General features: G+C 47.9%; 1 protein-coding gene and 1 long non-coding RNA gene across 10 annotated transcripts in view; one reads left to right on the top strand and one right to left on the bottom strand.

Moving 5' to 3' along the window:
- The first annotated feature begins 3295 nt into the window (after positions 1–3295).
- Positions 3296–15210, top strand: LOC310749300. 2 transcript variants are annotated; one of them, XR_014541544.1, is made up of 5 exons: positions 3296–3658; positions 4385–4610; positions 5649–5709; positions 14781–14909; positions 15096–15210. It is a non-coding gene; the product is annotated as an uncharacterized lncRNA (long non-coding RNA). The 2 variants fall into 2 exon arrangements; XR_014541545.1 differs by lacking the exon at positions 3296–3658 and having other exon boundaries at positions 4022–4610.
- Positions 15211–15307: 97 nt separating this feature from the next.
- The window catches only part of ELFN1 (extracellular leucine rich repeat and fibronectin type III domain containing 1), a 269308-nt gene continuing 265933 nt past the window's right edge, over positions 15308–18682 (bottom strand). For all 8 annotated transcript variants that reach the window (XM_083585663.1, XM_083585660.1, XM_083585658.1 and 5 more), the window contains one exon: positions 15308–18682. In XM_083585663.1, the coding sequence (XP_083441789.1) occupies positions 15821–18214 (2394 nt within the window). In that variant the 5' untranslated portion in view covers positions 18215–18682 and the 3' untranslated portion in view covers positions 15308–15820.

Raw genomic sequence — 18682 nt, 5'->3', positions numbered from 1 at the left:
GGGTAAGGACTTGCTGAAACAACTACTGAACTAGAATACAAAAAAGGGAGGTGTGAGGAGGTCAGGGAAACAAACAAATGAAAGATAAGACATGGAAAGACTGATTTGTTTTTCATTGTTTTTTATTTTTCTGTATTTTGTATTTTTTGTATTTTTTATCTTTTCTTTTTTCTATTTTTGTAATTTCTTTGAAACTTTAATAAATATTATTCCAAAAAAAAAAAAAAAAGCTGATGGTTTTCCTAGTACCTATCACAGCGCAGGTGGCAATTTTCATTGGGGTTGCAGCTGGAGAGAGGAAGGTTAAGTATCCCCACCCAACATGCTGCTGCCCCAGTGATACCTACCCCACAACAAACTTTTAAAAATCCAAGCATGGCTACCAGGGTTTGTATCCAGTGTCTGTTTTGGCTCTTGGTGTAGCTGCTTGGATGCCATGCAACATCTTGACATAGCATGGCGCTGATAACACCAAGGCTGCAAGTTTGATCCCTGTATGGGACACCTGCATATTCCTGCATTGTGTGGAGTTGAAGTAGATCGGGGTCAGCAAACTTTTTCAGCAGGGGGCCGGTCCACTGTCCCTCAGACCTTGTGGGGGCCGGACTATATTTTGAAAAGGAAAAAAAATGAACAAATTACTATGCCCCACAAATAACCCAGAGTTGAATTTTAAATACAGTGGTGCCCCACAAGACGAATGCCTCGCAAGACGGAAAACTCGCTAGACGAAAGGGTTTTCCGTTTTTTGAGCTGCTTCGCAAGACGAATTTCCCTATGGGCTTGCTTCGCAAGACGAAAACGTCTTGCAAGTTTGTTTCCTTTTTCTTAACACCGTTAATACAGTTGCGACTTGACTTCGAGGAGCAACTCATAGAACGCAGTGTACATAGTAGCCTTTTTTGAGGTTTTTAAAGACTTTGGTGATTTTTGAAGCTTTTCCAAAACTTCTTTTGCAGCCATTTGGTAAGTTAAGCTTTTAAAACTTTTTGGGGGGGGTTTGGATTTTGGGTTGGGGTGTTTGGAATTCAAGGACTTGGTGTTGGGGAGGGGTTTGCAAGAATCTGGAAGCTTGTGTGTTTTTTTTCTGCATTTTTATGATTTTCTGTGACCATTGGGCCACTCTGCTGTTTTTTTAAAAAAATTCTGGATTTGAATTTCTGTGTGCTGGGTGGCTGGGGGAACAGTTGGGGAGGGGTTTGCAAGAATCTGGAAGCTTGTGTGTTGTTTTCTGCATTTTTATGATTTTCTGTGACCATTGGGCCACTCTGCTGTTTTTTAAAAAAAATTCTGGGTTTGAATTTTGAAATGCTCTTTACAGTATGTGTGACTTTAAAGAGCACTTAATAAACTCTTGTTGTACCAAATTTGGCTTTGTTTGGACTTTTTTTTGACCATAGGAACGCATTAATTGATTTTCAATGCATTCCTATGGGATTTTGTGCTTCGCAAGACGAAAAATTCGCGGAATGAATTAATTTCGTCTTGCGAGGCACCACTGTAAAAGGGCACATGTAAAAACACGCTGATTCCTGGAATGTCCGCGGGCCAGATTTAGAAGGTGATTGGGCCGGATCCGGGCCCCGGGCCTTAGGTTGCCTACCAAGTCTACGATTCTACGGTTCTGTGTGAGCGAATTTACTTTCATGGCCCTTCATCAGATAAAGAGGCACATGGACACACAGACAGAGAGAAACAGAGAGGGGGAGAGAGAAGTTTAACCTCTGCAGACCTGGAATAGGAGAGCTGGTGAACTCCAAAGAATGACAAATCACACAACTCAGGGTAACGAACGGTTAAGAAAGCCAAACTAGGAGAAAGTAATTTACCAGGGATTGCTCCCAGAAAATAGGGACTATTGCTGCTAATTAAGGGCAGCTGAAGAGTCTGCATCTCACTGCTTATTGTTAATGGAGAGGGTGGGCTGTTAGTGATTTTGGGGACTGGGAATTGCAGCAAGCAAAGACTTGGGTTTATTAAAGCAACGTGGCTTTGATGTGGCACTTGGAATTAAAGCCGGCATATATAAACAGCTTTTTTGTGCCCTGGAGAGGCTAGACCTAAATGTTGCAGGGGGTGGGGTTGGAAGGTGAGTGCATTTATATATTTGTAGAGTTGGAAGGGACCCCATAGGTCCTCTAGACCAACCCCTTGCAATGCAGGAACCACATTTAAAGAAACCCTGACAGATGGCCACACATAACCTCTGCTTAAAAACCTCCAGTGGAGGAGAGACCACTATCTTCCAAGGCAGCCTGTTCCACTATTGAATAGCTCTTACCGTCAGAAAGCTCTCCTTGATGTTTAGTCGGAATCTCATTTCTTGTAATTTGAGTCCATTGTTTTGGATCCAGCTAGAACTCTGGAACAGCCAATGAAGTTGGAAGATTCAGGGCAGACCAAAGGCGCTCCTTCACATGTTGTTGTTGTTTAGTCATTTAGTCGTGTCCGACTCTTTGTGACCCCATGGACCAGAGCACGCCAGGCACTTCTGTCTTCCACTGCCTCCCACAGTTTGGTCAGACTCATGTTTGTAGCTTCGAAGACACTATCCAACCATCTCGTCCTCTGTCGTCCCCTTCTCCTTGGGCCCTCCATCTTTCCCAACATCAGGGTCTTTTCCAGGGAGTCTTCTCCTCTCATGAGGTGGCCAAAGTATTGGAGCCTCAGCTTCACGATCTGTCCTTCCAGGGAGCACTCAAGGCTGATTTCCTTCAGAATGGAGAGGTTTGATCTTCTTGCAGTCCATGGGACTCTCAAGAGTCTCCTCCAGCACCATAATTCAAAAGCAATAGCACATTGTTAAAACTATGTGGGAATCTCTTCCCACGAGACGTAGTGATGGCCACCAACTTGGGTGGTTTTAAAAGAGGGCTAGATAAATTCATGGAGGGTAAGGCTATCAAAGGCTACTAGCCACGAGGGACACTGTTAGAGATACTGTGCCTCTGAATACTGCCTGCTGGGACTGGCAGGTGGGAAGAGAGCTATAGCAGACATGTCTTGCCTATAAGGACAAAATACCGTATTTTTTGCTCTATAAGACGCACCAGACCACAAGACGTACCTAGTTTTTGGAGGAGGAAAACAAGGGGAAAAAATTCTGAATCTCAGAAGCCAGAACAGCAAGAGGGATCTCTGCACAGTGAAAGCAACAATCCCTCTTGCTGTTCTGGCTTCTGGGATAGCTGCGCAGCCTGCATTCGCTCCACAAGACGCACACACATTTCCCCTTACTTTTTAGGAAGGAAAAAGTGAGTTTTATAGAGCAAAAAATACGGTATGTGCTCTGTCATGGAGTTATTCCCCCCACCACACCATTTTCCACCACTGATTAAAAACCAAGATAGTGCATGCTCTATTGGTTGAAGATGTACTAGAAAAACATAATCACCCTACAGTATGTTATGTAGTTGAAAATGTATCTCGGCAGTTCACACAGATTATCCAGCAATCTCCAACATTGTGCTTTCCCTTTCTTTTCATTTTTTTTAAAAACCAAACCCACTTCATCGTGTGCTGTTCGCTGCATCCATTTAGTCTGAAATGGCCCTCTCCAGCTTTGATTTAAAAGCAAAGAGGGTGATTTGTTGTATTTGTTGAAGAAACACCGTTGTCCAAGAATGTGTAATCAGCAATTCAACATGAAACTCACAAGGTACGGTCTGTTGTTACATTGCAAACTGAGTGCTCCTGCGCTCATGTCCTGCTTTCTGGGCTTCCCATTTATTTATTTAAAATACTTAATTACCACTATGTCATAGAGCGGTAGATAGATAGATAGATAGATAGATAGATAGATAGATAGATAGAAGAGGTTAATAAAACTTAAGACTGTACAATACAGACCATATTTTAAAAAGTTAGCATCAGTAAACCATTGTAGAAGGAGTTACAGGTAGGTAGCCATGTTGGTCTGCCATAGTCGAAACAAAATAAAAAAAATCCTTCCAGTAGCACCTTACTGGGAATGGGTGATTGGCTGATAGGTGTGGTAAACCTGTTGATGACTGTTAAGGACTGCAGTTGGTCTTACAGGAAAAAGCTTTCCATGGAGAGACCTGGTCTGAATAGAGACACTGGATTCTTATCTCATTATACATGATAAAGCTATTTTTAGCCATCTCACCCCTTGCTTTTCCCTGTAAGACCAATTGTAGTCATACCAATAACAAATAACAAACCTAGTTGGTCTCTAAGGTGCTACTGGAAGGAAATTTTTTTGCGTTGTAGAAGGATGCATTCTTAATTGCCTGCATAGGCCTTGGTGGAATAGAATGGGTTTCAGCAGGTGTTTAAGAGTTCTGTGAATCTCTGCTGGCAGAGAGCTGCAGGGATCGTCTGATGTTTGTCTTAAATAGGGATATTCCATTTGGCTTTGCAGGCTGATCGTTGCCCATCAACCTGTTCCCTTGCTCAAAGAGGCCTGGAAGTTTTTAAAAAGCTCTATAAACCACTGCTCCTCCAACTTAAGGCGATGAAATGCCCTCGTGATGACATCCCTGTACAGAGTGATTTGCAAAGAATGTGTGAGAAGATCCCTGCCCCAAGATGCTTCCAAACCAGTAAGAGACACAGGGAGGCAACCAAGGAAGGAGTCTGGAATGGCAGTGAGTAGATTGTTGTGACGCATTATCAGAATTAAAATCGCTGGAGTTTACTTTGTTTTTTTGTTTTAACTACAGTGGTACCTCAGGTTACAGACTCCACTAACCCAGAAATAGTACCTTGGGTTAAGAACTTTGCTTCAGGATGAGAACAGAAATCGCGTGGCAGCAGCAGGAGACCCTATTAGCTAAAGTGGTACCTCAAGTTAAGAATGGTTTCAGGTTAAGAACGGACCTCCGGAACGAATTAAGTTCTTAACCCGAGGTACCACTGTATCTGTATTCTGCTAGCTGAAATTGATTTGCACTGTGTGTGTTTTACACATGCTTTTATTACTTATTGGTATCCTGATGTTATTTTAATGCAGAGGTAGGGATCCTGTAGACGTACAGATGCTGTTGGACTACAACTCCCATCATTTCTGGCCAGCCAAAGTAATTAACAAAGGAACTAGTTGGACCAGTTCGCCAGGTGCCGACTTATCCATTCTACCTTCACATACACAGGATCACAAGTCTTCCAAACTGACCCCACCCCCCCAATCTATATCGGGCTTTGGGTTTTTAAACATTCCAATATGTGGGAGTTTGATTTGTATGACAAACTGAGAATGGATGCATCTCATCTGTTGTCATCACCTCAAGGCATTTCTTTCTCTCCCAGTAGTAAGGAAAGGCGCATGTTGAAGGAGAGAGCTCTACAGTTATTTGGGCACAGAAGCCAGAAACTAGCCTCTTGGGGAAAGGTTTGATTTTCTGCCCTCTGCCTACCTGTATACCATCCATCCTTGCATTAACAAGCATGGCTAATTGGATGAAATGGAGATGTCTCAGGTGGGAACCCTATTCAGTTGGAGTTTGGCTTGATGGGGTTGTGTGGCCAGGGGAAAGGATGTTGACCCACAGTGAGGCATTGTGCATATGCGCCTCACCCAGCCCTGTGGCCGAACTCTGTTTCCATTGCCAGGGACGGACATAGCCAATGACTCAGCCTCCAATGCTCCAGATTGATTAAGGAGTTCTGTTCCCTTCCTCCCCCAGCTTGGCAGCGGCTGAAGCCGGGAGGTCCTGGGCACCCATTCAAGCGGCAATAAAAATTGAGGTATTTTGTGTTTGTTTTACTTACAAAATAAACAATTCCCCACATTTGATGAGCAAGCAATTTCATAAATGCCGCAGAGCAAACAGGCCACCAGAGTTTCACCTCACATGTTTCCGGCTAGTTTCTCTCAGCTGCTGCTTGGGAAGGAAAGGGAACGGCTGATGCAAGATAGCCGGGAGCAGGAAAGGTGCAGAAGCTACAAGAGGGGAAGCAGGTTTGACTCAGGCTTTTGTTTCACAAAGCTATCAATGCGCCTGAAGTTGGCTGTTTATTTTGCTCCAAAGACCAGATTGGGCAAATCCCAAAATTAGGGTTTCCAGGCCAGGAGCATCTTGGATGTTGAGATTTCAGGGCCGAAATCTGAGGCTGAGGAGTGAGCCCTGGAGATGGAGCTTAATTGGGAGAGGGGAAGAGGGCAGACCTCCTGTCTGCAGAGTCGACACAGTGATTTGCAACTGGTTCCTGCCAGGCTGAAGGTTGCAAACTACACACGTCTTCTTCTTATTGTGCAGGTCAACGTGGGGGTTATGCTCCAGAAATAGCACGTAAACATATTGGGTGCAATGGCAGGTGTGGCCACCCTATGCATCACTCAGTACGTGGAGAATGCAGGACGTTGCCCGCCTCAAAGCTGTGATCCAGCCCATGAGCTCTGCCTCCCTGCTTTCTCCCTGCCTTCCATGTTGCAAATCCTAACTCTCTTGTGCTCACTAGCACAACCCTCTTAAGTTCAGCTGAGGGTGAGCTTTGGTCCCCTTTGGCCTCATCCAGAGAATAGTTAATAAATGGCCAAAGGGGAGAGGTGGATCTCCCACCTGCTAGAAGTTGTTGTTTAGTCATTTAGTTGTGTCCGACTCTTCGTGACCCCATGGGCCAGAGCACGCCAGGCACTCCTGTCTTCCACTGCCTCCCGCAGTTTGGTCAAACTCATGCTGGTAGCTTCGAGAACACTATCCAACCATCTCGTCCTCTGTCGTCCCCTTCTCCTTGTGCCCTCCATCTTTCCCAACATCAGGGTCTTTTCCAGGGAGTCTTCTCTTCTCATGAGGTGGCCAAAGTATTGGAGCCTCAGCTTCAGGATCTGTCCTTCCAGTGAGCACTCAGGGCTGATTTCCTTCAGAATGGAGAGGTTTGATCTTCTTGCAGTCCGTGGGACTCTCAAGAGTCTCCTCCAGCACCATAATTCAAAAGCCTCAATTCTTCGGCGATCAGCCTTCTTGATGGTCCAGCTCTCACTTCCATACATCACTACTGGGAAAACCATAGCTTTAACTATACGGGCCTTTGTTGGCAAGGTGATGTCTCTGCTTTTTTAAGCAGAGACATTTTTTAAGCAGAGACATTGCTAGAAGTGCAACGCTTTATTTCCTCTGCACATTTTAATGTGTGTCCTCACCGCCCCCACCGCTGCCCAATCTTCTGAGCCTTTAATTTCCCCCTCGCCTACCGACTGCATTAACGGCTTCCATAAATGCTCCTTCGATTAGACGCAGCTTCCTCTAACCAAGTGCATTTCACCAAACGGGGCCCATAAACATGATCATTCCTTTGCCGGCCTTTTGGGGTGAACCGCTGCCCGTCTTCTGCTTTGCCATCTCCAAGCAGTGCTCTCTCTCCCCCACCATCTTTCTCCTTAAAATAAAAGCCCATCTGGGCCTGCTGTTGGCAGGAACAAGATGTACCTTGACCTAAAGGGTCCCATCTTTCCCCTGGCATCTGCATGCTTGTTTTCGTGGCTTAACAAGGGAATCTTTAACAGGGCTTTGCTTTCCCCCCCCTTTTCCTTCCCTTTGAACTAAATTGGTTCCCTCCTTTCAGCAGTTTCCTCCCCCTCCCCTGCCTCCCTTTCCCGGCTTCCTGCCATTCTGCCCTTAAGGCCGGGTGTTTGTTCCGATCTCCTCTCTTCTGAAAAGGGCAACAGTGTCAGGCGCCGAAAGGGCAGCTCTGCAGTCATGTCTCTTCCCCCTGAGAGAACCTTTCGCACCTTGGGAATGTGAGAAAATCTCTCCTGGGAGGGCAGCGCAACCTGTGGTCTGGAACGGTGTCAGCCAGGCCCATTCACAACTATGGCCTCCAGGTGGTAGCCCCCTGTGGACAACCAACTCTTTTTAATGGACCAGCCCGCTAGCCACACGCCAGGGATGCAGAGGCCCAGTTGTTGTTGGGCTTACACCTGCCCAGCCACCATGGCCAGCAGTCAAGAAGCACTATGGGCTCCACTGAAGCAAACAGTCTAATTGGTCAACGTCTAAAAGATATCAAGCATCAGAACAACCTGGCCACTATAAGGAAATTCTGCCCTTGGTATGTTCAGTTCCCACCTCTCCATTTTGATTCTCTGGCCCCATATCTGCACAAACTTATTATCCCAAAATACAGACGTGCTTTTACACTTGCAAGACTGGATGTTTTGCCATCTGCGGTACTTGAGGGTCGATTCCAAAAGATCCCGCCAGAAAAACGTCTTTGCCTCTGTGGAGATGGTAGCACCAAAACAGCGGCACACATCCTCCTGTCTTGCACTCTCTACAAAGACCTGAGGAACGAGATCATCACCCCACTCGTACTAACCATCCCAGGGCGCTCAACCATTGCCACAATGTCCTTTCTTCTATCAGATCAAAATGAGCAGAAAACAGCAAAGGTTGCTAGGTTCATAGCAGGGGCAATCAGAATAAGGGCCACTAACTGACTGCTGATTCAGGACTTTAAATTGTGCTTTTATATCAAATTTCCTTTTCTGTAATGTTTTACTTGCTATGGCCATTGGCTAATGCGAATAAAGTTTTATCTCTCTCTCAAGGAGGACTGGAGTTGGAGAGCAGCAATATCTGTAAGGCTGAAGTTTCCCCTTTCCTTGCCACAGGCAACCAGGAACCCCATGCCAATGAATGAGTAGGCAGGCCATGAAAGAACAGTAAGCTTCGCATTGCGTGACCGCTCTCATCCAAAGTCCTTCTTCACACAGTGCGTAGCTGAACTGTGGAACTCCCTCCCACAGGAAACAGTGAGAGCCACCAACTTGGATGGCTTTAAAAGAGGAATAGACAAAATCATGGAGGATAAGTCTCCCCGTGGCTAGCAGCTTTGATGGCTGTGCTCTGCCTCCACCGTTGGGAATTGTGGGAGGGGAGTGCTCTCTTGTGCAGGATGCTGAACTAGATGGGGCCTTGGCCTGATCCTGCAGGCTCTTCTTTTGTTCTTAAGCTGCCTAAGAGTTGTTGGGCGGCCCCTTCTTCCCCACACACCCCAGAAGTACAGTTTTCAGAGTGGTTTAACAACCCCACTTCCCAGGGAGCTCTGGAAATTGTCGCTTTGGGGGCCTTCTAACATCTCTCTTGGCACCCTTGACAAATCCACCTCCCATAATTCTTTGGGGGAAGCCATGACGGTTTAAAGTGGAGCCACGGTGCTTTGAAGCTATGGCGTGAAGTGCTGGGTTGTCGGAATAACAACAGAGTATCAGGGTGCCACCCAGGTGTGTGTGGAAACGATGGGCTTGTTTTCCCTGCTCTTATCGGTCCTCCCTCTGGTGAGCTCTCAGAAATGTTAATAGATTCTGAGTTGGGATTCCAAACTGCTGCTGTGCTATAAATAGACCAGCGCACTGCGCCCGGTTTTAAAGGACTCTCATTGATCCATCTTCTCCTGATCCGGGCCCAGGTGCCTTCCCTGGGCGAGTCCTTCCACATCCTCCTGGATATTCCTTCTTTTGCCCTTGCCAGTTCCTTGTTCTGGTTCCTAGCCTGGCTTCCTTTTCACATGGGAATGAGAGAGCCCCTGAAAATGTATTTAAGCGGCATCGTTTTCATCGACAATTTAGAAATGTGACATCTTGCTCCTCAATCGCAGTCCTGCAAGGACCTCAGACCAGGAACAGTGTGAAGTCCTCTCTCTTAGCCTGATTAAAATGCCAGAGGCAGCTAGACGGGAAGGCCTTAATCCTTCAACAGGCCTAGAATCTTGATCCTGGCTTCTGTAAAGGAATCTCTCGACTCTAGTTTCCCATGGCAGCACTGTTGCCCTTTAGGACTTTAGGAGTGTGACTGTGTTGTTGGCTGAGTCCTGCCCACATGCAAACACTTCGTAACCTAATGTTAAAGCAATGCACTGTCTTTTCCTTGCAATAAGCCACTTTTCTGAGCGTTTCTTGGTGCGAAGAGTGCTTCATCAGGTAGAAAGGCAAGCGTTTACATGCATTTAAAGAAAGCATGACTGTCTCCATCCTATATTTTGTTTCTCTCATAGAAAGTGCACATTTGGGTCATATGTGCACAGGATATACACGTGGATTCAGACATAACACACCTGGGGCTCAGAGGCAGACTGCCTCTGAAGATGAATAGCCTTCTCCACTTTCCTAGAACACAGCCCTTGTTAGACCTGCCTTCTGCTCTGAATGTGCCAGTTGTTGTTTTTAACAGCCACCACCACTCCTTGTAGCAGTGAGTTCCATAAATGCATGTTTTTACGAGAGTAGAATGTGTCCTTTTATCTCTGGGTTATTTGTGGGGCCTGCCTGGTGTTTTTACATGAGTAGAATGTGTGCTTTTATTTAAAATGCATCTCTGGGTTATTTGTGGGGCATAGGAATGCATTCATTATTTTTTTTCAAAATATAGTCCGGCCACCCACATGGTCTGAGGGACGGTGGACCGGCCCACGGCTGGAAAAGGTTGCTGACCCCTAGTGTAGAGAGATGCCTTGGATTGCTGTTTTCTCCCTGGCACCCAGAGCCACAAATAATTCAAGTGCACAAAAACTTCCCCACTAATATGTACCAGAAGCTGCATTTCCCAGGAAACATGAGCATGCTTTGAGCTCCCGTGCCTCTTTTTTTCTTAGAAGACCTGAAGATTGACCCTTCTGTCAACCGGCACTTAATTCCTGAAGCAGGCTGTGTCTGCGTCGTGTTTTCAATATTGCCCAGGATTGGTGTCTTGCTCCTAAAACTCAGGATATGAAAGCATGGCTGTCTGTTTGACTTCCATCTGCTTTGCTGTTTCCAGTAATCACAGCCTTCTGTACTTTCCTGCCTTCGTAATTCAACTGAGAATATTCTTTATGAGGCTGGTTTTTAGGTTTTGTGGCGGTGGTGGTGACTGCCGTTACCCAACTAAGAAAGATGGCAAGGGATAACTAAGGTAATTCATAACGACACCTGGCCATTTATGTTTTGTTTTGGAGTGAGCCAAGGGTTTCACATACTTTTCTCAGAGTTCAGCTACCCTGTAATGTAGGCTAGAATAACTATTGTGTGGAAGCTGAGAGATTGCGGCCAACCGGAGTGTGTGTGTGTGTGTGTGTCCCCCTACACCCTCGCTGGGGTGGCCCATCTTGTTTTGCCGCCTGAAGCAAAAGAGGAAGGTGGTGCCAGCTGTGCCACCCCCTCCTGCCACAGCCTCGCTTAATGGTGTCTTGGGAAGGTCCAGCAGAGCTCTCATGAGATTTCGCAGAGCTTGTCCAATGTCTCTCCAGAACCCAGAAGCTGCTGCAGCTGCTACTCTTTGCTCTTCCACCAGTTTTGGGGGCACACATGTGGTGATGCCCCTTGGAGTCTACCGCCCGAGGCAGCTGCCTCAGTCTGCCTCATGGATGGGCTGGTGACCTTGGCACAAGAGGCAAAGCCCAGCTGCCTTTCATGCTTTGATCCAAGCCTCAGTTCTGAGGTAACTGTTAAAGCCGTGGTTTCCAGTGTGGGGCACCCCCCCCCGCACAGGGGGGCAATTTGATTTTTTAAGGGGGGCAATTCGAGAATGAGTTATTAACAGTGAATTTTTTGCAAATGTCCTTTCGTTCTTTTGCTTTTCTCTTTCATGGATGCCACGTTCTTTGGAAGTTTGTTTAGACCAAGTTAATGAATGGCCTTTTAGGCTTCCTCCATGTGAATAGGAGTTCACTTCACAAATAATAAAAATTATATGTCATGGGGTGGGCATCTTTTGGTGAGCGCCTTTCCCCTTTACTTTACAGTGGTACCTCGGGTTACATACCCTTCAGGTTACATATGCTTCAGGTTACAGACTCCAGAAATAGGACCTTGGGTTAAGAACTTTGCTTCAGGTTGAGAACAGAAATCGTGCTCCAGCAGCGTGGCGGCAGTGGGAGGCCCCATTAGCTAAAGTGGTGCTTCAGGTTAAGAACAGTTTCAGGTGAAGAACAGACCTCCAGAACAAATTAAGTTCTTAACCTGAGGTACCACTGTATTTCGGAATTTTCCTCTCTATAACTGGATTTGCCTATAAAAAAGGCTCAACAACTTTCACCTGAACCCCCCCAAAAGGGGTAGATCACTGCCAGTTTTTTTATTCTGTGAGTAGATTGCAGTCTCTTGGGAGTTGGTTGTCCCTGGGCTAGACAGACAGTGAGGTAGAACTGAGACTTTGACTAAGAAAGGCTGGGTTCAGCTTCTGGCTTAACCGTGAAGCTCACTGTGTGGCCACCAGCCAGCGACTCACTGAGCCTCGCACTTGGCTACACACCAGACATTTACGGCACATTCTCCCCCCTCCCCTCCCCAAAGAATCCTGGGAACTGTAGTTTACACCCCCCCCAAGAGCTGCAGTTCTCAGTGCTCTTAAGAGATTGCAGTTGCCACGATTCTTGGAGATGGAGGAAATGTGCCTTAAATAGTGTGTCGGCAGCTGCTGTTTCACAAGGTGGTTGTAAGGCCACGTAGGCTGCCACCGATTTCCTCCGAGAAAGAGCAGATAATAAATACAAAGGAAAGAGAAAGAGAAAGACAGAGGTTAGATGGAGAAGGACGTCTTGACAGCTTTCTAATGCCTGAGAGGACGCCAGGAAGAAGAGGGAGAGCTATTTCTTGTGCTGTCCTCTGGCAGGCAGCAATGGCCTTGAAAAAAGAATACTCCACTTCAGGCCTGCCAGATGTTAGACTACAAGTCCCACAATCTCCCGCCATCTTTTCTTTTCCTTTCTTTCTAATTGGTGTGTGCCACTTTTGGATAGTTGTCTGAAAAGTGGGATGAAAATACAGTAAATAAACATTTTTTTAAAAAAATTTAAAAGCTAGTTACACTTCCCACTTATTCAAAATGGTGTTCTCTTCTGTGGTGGCCCCTAAGCTGTGGCACTCCTTCCCCACACAAGTGCGCCTGGCACCTTCATTATGCAGTTTCCGAAGGATGCTGAAGAGGCCGCTCTTTACCCTGGCTTTTGACACACGAGATGTATATTTTCAGGACCCAACTTATTTTTGTGTGATTGTAAGTTGTTTTAATCTCTCTCTCTCTCTCTCCCTGTGTGTGTGTGGGGGGGTAACCTGCCCTGGGACCTTAGGAGGAAAGGTAGGTAATTAATAAATAAACAAATAAAAAACACCCTCCTTCCACACTGGCCATGCTGATAGGAGCTGCAGTCCAATAACATCTCAAGGACACCATTTTGCATGAGTTGAAAGCACACCTGGATTATAGGAGCTGAGCTTTATGACATTCCAAAGCAACAAATGGTGAATGGGATTTACATGAGGAGTCGTCTGACCTTCCATTTGTTTTTAAGAGAAAATGCTGATGGTGGAACAGAAAAAGAGTCTTCCGGGTTCTGTGTACTGCATGTGTTGAGTTTGAGGACGTGCCGGAAGGCCTGAGTGGCACATTCAGGAAAACACGTGGTACAACACAGTTTGGGAACACACCGTGGGAACATACCAGCAGGGCTTCTGTGTTTGAATGCTCTCCCTCGTGGCAAAACCTTTCGCCCAGTGGAAAGCTGGCATGATAGCAAAAAGGCGCCTCTCTTTTCTATGAACAAAGTGTTGCGTTGTTGTTGTTTTTAATGTGGAAGAGCATTAAAGTATACTTCACCCAAACTCTGAATTGGTGGATTCCCTAGAAGACGTGAACTGTGTGTTGTTGCCCGATGGATTGATCAGTTGGTCTCTGGGATCCAACATAGGGTTGGTCACGTTTTAGAATACAGTATTCTTCTCAATTTATAATCATATCTGTGGTGTAGTCAGGAATTCAGGCACACACTAAGCACCACCAGTCCTGGGCTGTCCACATGCTGTTGAGGTTGCTGGTGGCTATTTTGGAATCAGGGACTCTTGTGCCTCAGGCAAATTGTAGCTGTGACACTGGGGATGTTTGTGCATAGATGCGGCTACCTCACCCCCTTGCAGTGAAACAGATAGAGGAGCGCTGGCAGTAAATATCTATCAATTGGTTCTGTCACACATTGGTTCTGTCATTTGGCAACTAGTGTGCCTCACCGTAAAGACGGATCCCATTTTATTACCAACTTTCCCTGTTGCAAACTGAGCAAAAAACAGTCCGTAAGAAAAAGAATAGGGGCTGCGAACATAGTATTGAGATGGGAATCTCAAGTGGGTTCTGCTTTCCATCCCTGGGAAGCAAATCATTGCTAAGGCTGGTGTGTTAATTTGGCACACAGAGAGGAATTTGGGTCTTAGCAGTGAGAAAACTTTCCCACCTTTGCTGTGCCCCAATTTTCAGAAGCTGGTGTCTATGTGGATAGTGCTGTTAAATGGATTAGACACTAAGGGGCGCTGGACCCAACTGGGTGGAATCAGGGGATTTCTTGTCATTCCCAGAAGCTGATACTATCTACACAAGCATGGGAGAGAAGGTGCTCTCAGGTCCTGCTTGCAGGCTTCCCATATGCACCTGGTTTTCCAATGTGAGGACAAGATGCAGGAGCTGTTGACCTGATCTAGCAATAGGATATTATTATTCTAGTCGCTAGGGAACACTCTGGACTCAGTTGTACCTGGGTGGGTTTTTCTGGGTGGGTCATGTCATTCTATAGTTTAGTCAGCAGGTGGTGCGGGACTTAGTTTTATCTGGGTGTAGCCAAGAGTTATATTTTGGGGAGAGAGCAGAATCCTTGACCAGCTCCTTTGCTAGTGTATGACCTCTCAGTCTTCTGCGACATGGTGCCAGAAGTCACATTTTAAATCCATCGAATCCTTATTAGACAAGGAAATTGGGCAGAGCTGCCTGACCTAGAAGCCTCCTGCTTTAAGAATCATGCAGCCCAGCCTAAGTGGAGGAGGAAGATTTGCTTATACATGTCTTGGTGACCCTCAGAAATGAGAGGAGGGCTGCCTTTTTCTCAGCACACTTGGAATTGACCAGAACTGAAGTCAGCAAACATCCATGGAACGCAAGACACACCCCACCCTCCCAACAGAGAACCAGAAAAAAAGTCAAGCCAAGGTAGGGTGTTTGGTTTTTTTTTCTTTTTTCTAAAATCCATGATTAAAACCTGGTACAAACAGGTGAATATATAGATATATTTCTTTTAGTAGATGTAATATTTTTTTTCCTTTCTCTTTCTCTCTCTCTCATTATACAGCAAACATTTGCAAATATAGAATTTCTTTTTCTCTCTCTGTACAATAGAGCGGTGTCGGTTTTTACAAGGCGACACACAGTACCTTTTCACGAAAGAAATGCACAAATGGGACTTCAGGCGGTTCGTAGTCTAAACTGGAAGACTCCATTTGCAAAAGGCCCAAAAAGAATTATCTTTTTAATGTTTATTTTTTTAATAAAAAAAAAAACACACCTTCTGCTAACTTCTTCTGATTTACCTTTGTGTGTGTGTGTGTGTGTGTGTGTGTGTGTTTCGTTTTTTACTTTTTGGTTACTGAAAGGAAGAAGAAGACAAAACTGTACACAGAGTCCACAAGAAACCACAGATTCATGAGTCATGCGATGCAGTCGTGGTTACTCCAGTATTCCTTTCATTTTGTGCCTCTCTCTCGTTCCCTGTTGTTTTTCACTCAGGTTTTTTTTTTAATTCAATTTTTCTGCTTTTTTTTATAAAAAGAAAACATTTCTCCCCCACTCCACCATTTACCTATTAGTTTTTCAACATTGTAGGTGTTTCCCTCCCTTTCTCTTTTCAAATTTGGTGTGGATCTCACGAATGCGAGACAATATTTTAATACCTCTCTCTCTCTTTCTGTTACATTATATAGAATAATTATAGATAAGTTATTTATTTTTGTGTGTGTATGTGTGTTTTTAAAGACAAGTCTGGATTAAAAATAGCTGCTGCTGATTTCATTTGTTTTGTTTTGTTTTGGTCCAGTATTAAGTCACGAGTTACAGGTTTTGAGGACTCAGGACTTGTGCTGGGCAGACACCCCTTTCCAGTAGTCTAAGATGTCGTGCAGGTCCTCATCTTTGGCAAACTGGACCTTTTTGCGTAGGGCGTGGCCAGCCGCCATGTACTCCTCCTCGTCTTTGTGGCGCTTGCGGTTCAGTTTGAAGCGCTCCCAGATGCTGTGGGAAGGCTTGCACGTGTACTCTGGGCTAGAGGTGTAGCTCAGGTTGTGGTACTGGGGGGAGAGCTGAGAGTAAGCCAAGTCCCTGGGCCGGGGCCTGGTCAAAGGTTCCAAGATGGAAGGCTTGCGCACGCCCATACTCTCGTGCTGCTGCTCCCCCTGGTGGGACCCTGGGTACGAGTGCCGGTGCTCGCTGTACTGGCGTATCTTCTCGGCCTCGGCCCGCAAGATGGCGGCCGCCGGCGTCACAGTGAGGATGGTGTCTGTGGTTGGAGACGTCTTCTCGATATATTTGGCTTCGGATTTGTGGGCGGAGCCCTCGGAGCGGAAGGATCGGGGGCTCCGGATGGAGCCGCTGGAAGAGGTGCTGGAGCGCTTTGGGGGGCCCTCCATGCTGTGGTGCCTCTGCAGGGGGTGGTTGTAGCTCTCCTTGTAGACTGGAGCCAGGAAGCTGTGTTTGCTGGGGATCTGTTCGGACAGGAGCACCAGCTGAGGCTCGGCCGTGGACACCGCTCCCGACTTCACCCCCTGGAAGGAGGTGGACTCCGATTTCAAGGCATCGATGCAGTTGTTGATGATCTGGTTGACCTTGTCCACCTCCTTTGTGATGGTGGAGATCTCCGCCACCGAGCTCTGGCTGTCGGGCTGCAGGGGCAGCTCGCAGTCCCTCCTCTCGGGCTGCTCGCCCGTCCGCACCTCCATGTAGTTGCCCTTCGTGGCCTTGGGGGTCTCGCTCTTGTCGATCAGCTTGTACTGCTCAACTTCCCCCACGGAAGGGAGGTAGGGGATGCGGGTCATCGTCTCGCCACCCAGCATCTGCCCTTGGGACAGCTGGGAGATGCTGGTCGCCTCCATCTCCGGCCCATACTTCAGCTCGATGATGGTCTTCTTCATGTTGATGGCAGCCTTCTTGTGCTTCTCCTCCTGCTGGCGCCTCTTCCGGAGGCAGTAGTACACCACCCCAAGGACAATCACCATCCCAAACAGGCAGCCCAGGATCGTCATGATGTAGTGAGTGGCCGTCGAAGGGCTCGGCACAGGCTCCTCCCGGTTATGCTTGTTGAGGTTGATGGTGAGGCAGGTGTAGTTGTACCTGGAGACGCGATTGGAGGACATCACGCAGTAGGTGTAGTCTTCGTTGGGGCCCAGGTCCGTCAGCGTGATGTCCTCCTTCTTCTTCAGCAGCTTGGTGAGGACGTTGTAGCGGCCGTTCTCGAACTGCGCCAGGGTGTACATCTTGCTGAAGGGCACTGGGATCTGCACGCTCAGGATGGCCGAGTTGTGGGTCAGCTGCTTCACTTTCATGGTGGGGAACAGGCCCGGGTCGATCACAGGGGTGTGCAGCGAGGCCTGGGGCGTGGTGCCGTCCCCAGAGAAGCACTCCTCCTCGGGGCACGGGCTCTCGGGCGGAGCGGTGGTCACCGGGTTCTTCAGCGGGATCAAGTAAGGCGGCATGGTGTAGGGGCCCCCGGTGCAGAGGGAGGACAGCATGCCCAGGGCATTGCGGTACCCGCTCCGGCCTTGGCCCAGAAGGTAGTAGCCAGAGTAGTCTGGCGGCGAGTCACACTGCATGCGGTCGTAGGTGCGGGTCATGTTGGTGAAGCCCTCGAGCCACTGGAGGAAGCCCAAGAGCTCGCAGGAGCAGTAGAAGGGGTTGCTGTAGAGTTCGCAGACAGACAGCTTGGCCAGGCCCCGGAAGGTGCTGCTGTCCAGCCTCTGGATTCTGTTCATCGACAGGTCGATGTTCACGATGTTGAGGCACTCCCCGAAGGCGTTGGGGGTGACGGTCTCGATGAGGTTGGCCTGGAGGTAGAGGTACTCCAGCTTCCCCAGGCCCCGCAGGATCCCCTCCGTCAGGTTCCTCAGGCGGTTGTAGCCCAGCTGCAGCACTTGCAAGTTGTACTGCCCGGAGAAGGCACCGTCCTCGACGTAGGAGATCTCGTTCTTGGTCAGGTTGAGGTATGTGAGATTACTGAAGCGGCTGAGGGAGGAGAACTGCACGCTCTTGATCTTGTTGTCGTTCAGCCTCAGGTCCAGGATGGTGCTGTTGATCTGCTGCGGGATGGACTCATAGGGCGGCTGGTTCTGGCTGCAGATGGCGAGCCACACAAAGCCCTTCTCGCCCTCGATCAGCCAGCAGTCCGCCTGCGCCTTCCCCACGTACAGGAGGGAGACGGCCGCCACGCAGGTGCACAGGGCTGACGTCGCGGCCCACCGGTGGCCTGCCATTTGGGAGGGCTGGGCGGGGACGAGGGGCCTGCAAGGGGAAAGGGGCGACAGTCTGCCTCACAGCACAAGACCCCGCCTTGGGTTAGTGTTCGCCATTCTCTCCTTGCGCTCCATGGTTTCGGACCATGAAGGGAACATCCAGTCGGAGGCGGTGGGAAGGGGAGTCCTCGTCCGGCGCTGATCTTTCCCAGGGTGCCCCCTTGGGCAAAAAGCTCTAGCAAAGGGCTTTCTGGCAAGCTGTCTCTCCTGCCATCCTATTGGGCTTCCTTGGGGGGGGGGGCAAGGAGGGACCTGGGCGGAAGAGGGAGGTCTGGCTCAGGCACACACTTCTCTCTCCCTCTCGGCAGGGTGTTTCCCGGTGCTCGTCTTGCCGCTGGCTTCTGCTTTGAGGCTCGGCTCCTTCTCCATCACCCTTCCTTGTCGCAACTGCCTCTGGTAATGCTGCTTCTGCTGGGTTACTTGGGTCTC

Source organism: Podarcis filfolensis (assembly GCF_964270895.1).
Source record: "Podarcis filfolensis genome assembly, chromosome: 14".
NCBI lineage: Eukaryota > Metazoa > Chordata > Lepidosauria > Squamata > Lacertidae > Podarcis > Podarcis filfolensis.
The sequence above is the reverse complement of the archived record's forward strand: the minus strand, read 5'-3'. Positions and strand labels throughout refer to the sequence as shown.